This window comes from Notothenia coriiceps, unplaced genomic scaffold, assembly GCF_000735185.1.
Source record: "Notothenia coriiceps isolate Sejong01 unplaced genomic scaffold, NC01 NC01_scaffold00024667, whole genome shotgun sequence".
Lineage (NCBI taxonomy): Eukaryota > Metazoa > Chordata > Actinopteri > Perciformes > Nototheniidae > Notothenia > Notothenia coriiceps.
Genome location: NW_011357368.1, coordinates 8,412,246 through 8,419,968, shown reverse-complemented (window position 1 = coordinate 8,419,968; position 7,723 = coordinate 8,412,246). Strand labels below are relative to the sequence as shown.

Below are 7,723 nucleotides of genomic sequence, written 5' to 3'. Positions count from 1 at the left end.
ACTGAGAGAGTTACGGGGTTGTTGTTAGCATCTGGTGCTAGCTCAGAGCTAATGGAGATTAGAAGCTGTTTCAACAATAAGGAGAGGGAGAGTCCTCTCCTGTGGGACTGAGAGAGATAACGTCAGCACAGGGAGGTAAAGGACTCTAAGTTATCTCAGTGGGTCTCAAACGGTTTGGTCATCTATGTAAACAAATATTTCCATCTATGTAATATTAGTTGTATATAAAATAAGTTAAGAAATCCTTCCAATGTGTACTATAGGTCAGTACAAAAATAAAAAACACAGTTTGAAAGGAGAGTGATTATTAACATATGCATAAATAAAAAGAAAGAATGCAGACTAGGTAAAATAAAGATAGGAGAGAGGAGTTGACCAAATATTTGTTATTGGTTGTGAGCATATTCTAATAGTTTTTTCATTATTGAAATATATACAGTTCTGTTTCATATGAGTGTTGAGAGCTTTATCCATAAATCTCTTAATGTTGCCCTCAAAGTGCACCAGATTGATGCATTAAACTTCAATTTCAAGAAAAAAATCTTCCCGGGGTGCATGCCCCCCTAGATGTGAGGTCATCACAAATAAAACAGACTCACATGGATAGGATACTAGATAAGTGTGCACACTCATTATATACACTACACATTTTTCTTGGATTTGTTAACACTATAGTCCCTAATATATTTGTAGAAAGGCAGGAAATGGAATTAAATTGAGAACATTTTTCATTGCGTAGGACCCCCTGTTTTGTGTCCCCCCCACTTCTCAAACCAAAGTTACACCCTTGGTTACATCACATTAACAACTATACAGACAAACCAACACATCCACATATCATTACCAGCACATCCATCAAATGCAACTATAAAATGACAATTAAATACCCACAAATGTTTAAACTGGTTGCTCAATATCCATTATATTACAACATTTGATAACATTTTCTTATTTTTCAGAGCTGATACGATTAATCGATTTTAAATCGAAATCACGATTTGAAATGGTGCGATTATCAAATCACAAAGTCTGCGATTTTTTTTTCAATTTTTTTTCTTTTTCTTGTGTGTCAGTCATCCACACCAATCAGAACTGCTGTGCTCCACATGTACCAGCCATTGTTAACCAATCAGAAGTGGCCCATGTAAGTTTAGCTCTTTCACTCGTAGCTCGGGCTGCGGGGGTGCTAGAGACGGGAGTACGTTGATACGACCTTCCTAGCCGGAGATATAGCCGCATTTTACAATAAACTTCCGTTGGGTCGCTTAAAAACAAATATCGCAAATCAAATCGCAATATCTGTCAGAAAAATCGCAATTAGATTTTTTCCCAAAATCGTGCAGCCCTAATGCAAACCAACAACAACATAATCTCCATGGTATAAAAACCCTGAAAAAGTAGTGAAAGAATTCAATACTGTCATGTTTGACACTTTCAATTTGAACTAGCCTTCGTATTACAATAATAATGATTGTTATATTAATAATGATAATATAATAACTTTGTATAGCACTTTTTAAAACACTCAGTTTCACAGTGTTTCACGTATAGGATAGAGTTACAAACAAGCACTGCAGGTGGGGCAGGGATCCATGTCTTATTTAATCTTTCTATGTTAAATCGGTTTAATTTAGTTTTTAGTTTGAATTGTTTTAGATTTGACTAAGAAAAAGGAATGTGGATGGTGTCGTCTGTACCTGCAAAAGCCACGATCTTCACCACATGTTTGGCCTGGACGTCATGGCTGAGGATCTGCTGCTGTTCACCTGTGAGCTGAATCTGAGTCCTATAACACACAGACACGTGTTAAAAAGAGAAAACTCCTCACATATCCATTATCTCTGGGCGTATTTCTCCTGCATGTCAGTGACAGCTCACCCAGTCAGAGAGGAGCTGACAGCAAAGGAGCTGTTCTCCATCAGGTGAAGGACGTAGTAGATGTTGTAATGCAACCTTGAGGGATCAGAAAGAGAAGAATTGTAGCGAACCTGACAAGAACACAGTGGGACGTTAAAGCGCTGACACTTTCAACTCGCACCTGTTGCTAATCTTGACGATGTTCCTCTTTATGGCGAGCAACATCATGGCCATGTGGCTGAGGTACTCTATGATGGCGGTGCGTGACATGTATCCGGTGAGCAAGGACACCAAAGCCTGCACGTCCGCAACACTCTCACTGAGGATCAATATGACCGCCATGGCCGCATAGGGGTTCGGACCCTGGAGATTGGACACGGAGGAAGGTTGAGGTTTCAGGATTCATGGACGTACTTCAACAGGAGACAGCTGTGTATCTGAATGGGTGAGTCCTACCTCAATGCCAGGGTTAAAGTTCTTGAGAATTTCGGGAATGCGTAATCTGATGGAGGCCTCAGCCTGGGGATAGAGGCGATGCTTCTTAACACGCTCCAGAACATCCTCCGGCCTCACACGCTCTCCCATCTTATGCTGCGCCATTAAACTGACAATACACACACACAAGATAATTACCACAGTGAATATTTAAAGGGGCCATATTACGCTCATTTTTAAAGTTCATATTTGTATTTTCCGCCGAAACTGTGACATGTCTCCATGCTTTAATGTTCAAAAAGCTCTTTATTTTTGTCATACTGCCTGTCCTTCAGCACCTCTTTTCACCCTCTGTCTGAAACCAGAGCCCAGTCTGCTCTGATTGGTTAGCTGGCCAGCTCCGTAGTGAAAGGTTAACCATAAAGAATGTCCCATAAATCACGTATAATGTCTTAGAGAGCTAGCCAATAGAAGCTCGAGTGTTACATAGTGATGTCATTATGTCAGATCAGGGCGTTTCAGGCAGGCTAAACACAAATATAATAATAATAATAATAATTAGATAAAGATGTCATTATAAAAACAATAATAATTATCATCTTGACATTTTGGTATCTGTAAAATAATTTTTTCAGGCTTCTCCTCAATGTTGGCCATACAAACGGATAATTATACACAATGTAGTTCTCTGCCTTGAGATGCTACAGCGGCTCATCTCTAATTGAAAACATAACAAAGACTCTCCTTCATACATGTACTGCCCGTTACTAAGGAAACTCAGGCTTACACGGCGAGGCGTCGGATGCTGTGCTGTGATGACGCTGGATCTGTTATTCCGCAGTTTTTCAGCATGCAGCTGATGGCCAGCTCTGTCACCTTCTCTTTCATCATGAAGCGGTAGTATTTCTTCTTGTAGGGGACAAACTGCACGATGGCCCACAAACACACATCATCAATACGTATGAGTAGGACTACAACGTCAATATCCAAACACAAGAGACTAGGGATGCTCAATTAATCGTATTTTAAATCGTGATTACGATGATGGCTTGCAACGATTACAAAAGCAACGTAATCGAAATAAAACGATTATTTTTTTATTATTACTTTTTTTTTTTATAATGTTTTTTTTTGGTTTTTCAGTTGAATTATAATTAAAGTTACGGGTAATCAACTGTTAAAAACATACTGTTCAAAAAAAAATTCTCCAATAAATGGATGTTTTCAAAGTCAATGAATAATCGCAATTACAATTATTGACCCAAATAATCGAGATTATGATTTTTGCCATAATCGAGCAGCCCTACAAGAGACGGATACATTAATGTCAACACAGAGGTCATCTATCAATCTCTCAAACGTCTACCATGTTCATCTAGGAAGCTGCTGATATAAACACTTGCCCCCCTCACCCTGGTGCTAATACAGAACTTAATGAAAATGGGATTTGTTGAACCTTGGGGTCCTGGACGATGCCCCTCCAGTGACGGCAGACCCGGATGACACTGCGGTAGAGGTCCTGGGCGGGCACCAGGCACATCACTTGCCTCAGCACCTCCTCTGGAAGATCGTCTATGCATCCCTGGGGCTGTTGGAGGACTTTGCTGCATCCCAGGAGCCCAAAGTGGTCGTCAGGGAGGGCCTCCACCTCCTCTTCCTCGATGGGGATTGCACTGTCACTTTGATCAAAGTCATCATCTTTTCCAAACATCTCTGCCGTCATCCCCTCCAGATAATTTGCGGCTAACAAGCTGGCATCATCAACCTCATACTCTTCTTCAGGCTCTGCCACCAAGGAAGGGGCTAGTAGGCTCATATCGTCATCACCCTCCTCCTCCTCTTCCTCCTCTTGCCCTTTGAAAAGCTCTTTATTTGGCCCATTTGTGCACGTGGATGTGCAGGGCTGAGAGGATTTCTGCGGACTGGAACGGATGACTCCTGTCACGGGGAAGAAGTTGCCGATGCTCTTCTGTTTCCCAGAAGGACTTCCCGAGGCAGATGCTGGTGGAAGAAGGAGTGAGAGAGAAAGAACTTAGATTCAATGATTAGCGCATCGATGTCAACCTGTCTGTTCATTGGTATTTGGAGTACACGCGTGTCAATTAGTTACAGCACATTACCACACTTCCGTCGCTTGGTGGGTGTCTTGGGGTAAAGCCCCCGGTTGGGGTCGCGTTTGCCCGGCCCCTTGTTGATAGTGTGGGGCTGGACGAGAGCACTAGTGCCCGCTGCACTTTGTCCCAGTGCATCACATTCCTCTGCATTCAGGTGCCTCCTTTTGGCCTTTCCTAGAAAACAAAAAACTAGATTCAGACATGTCAGCACAACAAACACATCTGTATTAGTTTTGTCCTTATGCAACATCAGTATTTTTCTGTCTGTAATGGTATTCTTTAAAGTGCTCGGGTAAGACAAACATGCCAGTTTACATCATTGCTTTGACAATTTAGCAGCCAGAACTTTCCTGCTTTGTTTGTAATCTGTTTATTCAATGCATTTGTTTATTTAGCAATCTTTAAAAGGAGTGCCAAATCAATAAGTTATGTGCAAATACTAAAAAGTTCGGTTCAATTTCAAATGTCGCACCCTGAAGAGTTATAACCAAAAACAACCAATGTGTCCTTTTATGTGAAATGAAAACTGAATATAGCCGTTTTATGGTAAGCTAACGTTGCTGGCCTCAACTTTAAACTTACCTTTGGCAGCCATTTCCATCTTCGTGTCCAGCTCATCCGTCTTCCAGTCAGACATCTACACGATTTACGCCATTTTCAACTTTAATCAAGCAAAAAGGCGTCGGGCTAACTTTGACTACAGGCTGTGTAAACAACGACTGTTGCTAGTTCATTTATGCTTGTGCTAATATAATAAAACGTCTCATTAAAATATGTACCTACCAAACTGTACAGTAACTAACATGTACCGCCCTGGTAATATTGAAGTTACTTACTGTTGGTGACATTTATATTAAATTGTGTTTTTCACTTTGGAAAATGCTCCGGTTAGCTTACTTAGCGTTAGTGAAAGGGTTTGTTTTTGCCACCTGATTGGCTGCGACTTCTTCTTTGCTTCTTATATTTGTGGTTGATAACTTGTGTCGGGACGCATTACCGCCACCTACTGGGTGAAAGCGATGGGCATGGACATTTTTTATTATAAACTAGTTCAGGAGATCCTTTATTAAATTGTATTATCTGGTAGGGTTTACAATAAATCATATTGTATATAAATAATGTGTTTATTATATTAAAATGATATAAAATTGAAATGTGAACTAATCAAACCATGAGTTATCCATTTAACTTAGATTACATTTTACTTACAATGTAACAAAGCTAAGATATTGTGTCTTATCTGCATGATATCACATACTACTACTGTGTATACAAATGAGTTCAGACAAATACACTTTCAAAAAAGGACCTTGAGTTTTAGAAAAAGTAGTGCGATCTTTATTTATTGGTCAATCATTTGCAGTTGCTAGGGTAAGTACAGCATCAATATCCAACAACACCACAAGGTAGGTTCATTTCTTATTCATTAGTCAGTTTCTGCGTTAACAGCATATTTTTGTTCCAACATAGTACAGTTACACAGAAGAAACCCCTCCCATTGTTCAAAGGCTGTTAATATATCAATCAAATACTAAATGTAACAATGCATTAGTTATTTTGTAAGTAATAACTCGTTTACTTCTTCTAAAGTTAGAGAGTTTCATCAGTTCTTAGCATGCTTTCAGACAAAATGCTTGCTTGAAGTTATCCGAGAGAACAAAAAAAAGGGAATTAAATGAAGCAATAATTACATAGTACTTCAACAACAGTCATATTTAACAGGTTATTTGTTTCTTCCATTGAAAAGCAGTATTTTAGGAATGTTTGACAATCACTCAACTAAAATTACAACAAACTGCTTCTCAACCTACATTTAATCTCATACCAACCTGGAAATGACTGTTAAATGACTGTCAAGTAAGGCATTGGAGGCTTAAACATATTCTGAGTTAAGTGTGCAACGATGAACGATTGGCCGGCAGAATACGTTTCAGTTTTTAAGATGAATGGTAGTAGCTCCATTCTGAGATCAAACAGTGGTCCCCTACATGTTAGGGCTCTTTCATAGGGTCACTTTCTACATATCATTATTACATTTTTGTCTTTAAAGAAACAAATATTAAAATACTGATTGCATGGTGTCTCAAACCCCAATGCAACAACAACTTTCCTATATAATTTTTGGAATTTCAATGCTGATTTCCCAGTCCCGTGCAGGAGCCCTATGAAACAGAAAAATACTATTTCTTCTTCTCTTGTTCTATTACTGCTTCAGGACAGGAAGCTCCATGGGCTTGAAGAAGGCCTGGGACATCCCCATGGCAAACATGTACACTTTACTGTCCACCACGATGTCTTCTTTCTTCAGAAGAACTGCCCCATAAAACAAGGAAGTGAGTTAGTGGGTTTTTTGTTGTCTAAATGCTAATATTACCCAGTGGAAAAAAGTAAAAGCCTCACCATCTATTTTTGACTGGAATTCATCAAGAGGTAGCAGAACGACTTCGACAAATTCTGCAAAGAGAGGGTTAAGGCTCATGTGATTTTTTGCTTTATGAGGGGAAATGATTATTTCTGATAGAATAAGGAACAAAACTCACCTCCATCACCTGTAGAAGAGCAAAGGAGAACAACGTTATTTAGGTTTTTTTATATTTCAGACGAGCTACTTGTCTTATTGGTAGGATTTGTGTTAGTATTCAAATGTAGGTCGAACCCAAGGGAACAAATTAAGTGACAATTATGTGACCTGAGAAATAATTTGATTGTACGGGCGAATTCATGGAATAAGTGAGCATTAATGATGATGTGTACAAAAAGATCAAATGTGTATTTAGACAAGTTAGTAAAGCTAAAATGAATGCTTCCTGTCTTCTCACCGAGCTGCTGTGTTGGGTTGATGTTCTCTCCTTCATCTCCGTTGATGTTCACCATGACGATCTGGGTGGTGCAGTTAGACAGGCCGGGGTCCAGACAGGTCACTGCAATCAACACCATCATTAATGCTCACAACATATATTCCCAAAACAAAAAGGTTCACATTGCGCCACACACACACACACACACACACCTGGAGTGACTCCCACTACTTCTCCTCTGAATCCGGTCTCTTCTTTCAGCTCCCTCAGCGCAGCAACCTCTGCACTCTCCCCCTCGTCAATGAGCCCTGAGCACACAGACACCGTGTCACATGATCAGCTGAATATACAATTGAAGGACTTTTTCTTTATCATGTGTAACCTTCTGACCTGCAGGAAACTCCAGAGTGTAGCTTCCCATAGGAGGACGAAACTGCTTCACCATCACAACACAGTCCTTATGGAGCGTGCGCTTCAGCAGGGCGATGATTCCAACAGCTGTGGGGTGGGGTGGGGGGG

The 7,723-nt window shown here is 40.1% G+C and overlaps 2 protein-coding genes across 3 annotated transcripts in view; both read right to left on the bottom strand.

The window, feature by feature from the left end:
- Positions 1-5,323, bottom strand: part of fbxo18 (F-box DNA helicase 1) — a 16,185-nt gene extending 10,862 nt beyond the window's left edge. Inside the window, exons 1-8 of the mRNA XM_010782659.1 lie at positions 4,989-5,323; positions 4,413-4,580; positions 3,749-4,293; positions 3,080-3,216; positions 2,314-2,461; positions 2,039-2,220; positions 1,879-1,953; positions 1,698-1,786 (exon numbers count right to left, since the gene is read on the bottom strand). Coding sequence (XP_010780961.1) covers positions 1,698-1,786; positions 1,879-1,953; positions 2,039-2,220; positions 2,314-2,461; positions 3,080-3,216; positions 3,749-4,293; positions 4,413-4,580; positions 4,989-5,043 — 1,399 coding nt within the window. The 5' untranslated portion in view covers positions 5,044-5,323. The remainder of the gene's footprint in view (positions 1-1,697; positions 1,787-1,878; positions 1,954-2,038; positions 2,221-2,313; positions 2,462-3,079; positions 3,217-3,748; positions 4,294-4,412; positions 4,581-4,988) is intronic.
- Positions 5,324-5,721: 398 nt separating this feature from the next.
- nudt5 (nudix (nucleoside diphosphate linked moiety X)-type motif 5) overlaps positions 5,722-7,723 on the bottom strand; it is a 3,145-nt gene continuing 1,143 nt past the window's right edge. For both annotated transcript variants that reach the window (XM_010782654.1, XM_010782653.1), the window contains exons 5-10: positions 7,595-7,702; positions 7,417-7,512; positions 7,226-7,327; positions 6,947-6,955; positions 6,807-6,860; positions 5,722-6,719 (exon numbers count right to left, since the gene is read on the bottom strand). In XM_010782654.1, coding sequence (XP_010780956.1) covers positions 6,610-6,719; positions 6,807-6,860; positions 6,947-6,955; positions 7,226-7,327; positions 7,417-7,512; positions 7,595-7,702 — 479 coding nt within the window. In that variant the 3' untranslated portion in view covers positions 5,722-6,609. The remainder of the gene's footprint in view (positions 6,720-6,806; positions 6,861-6,946; positions 6,956-7,225; positions 7,328-7,416; positions 7,513-7,594; positions 7,703-7,723) is intronic.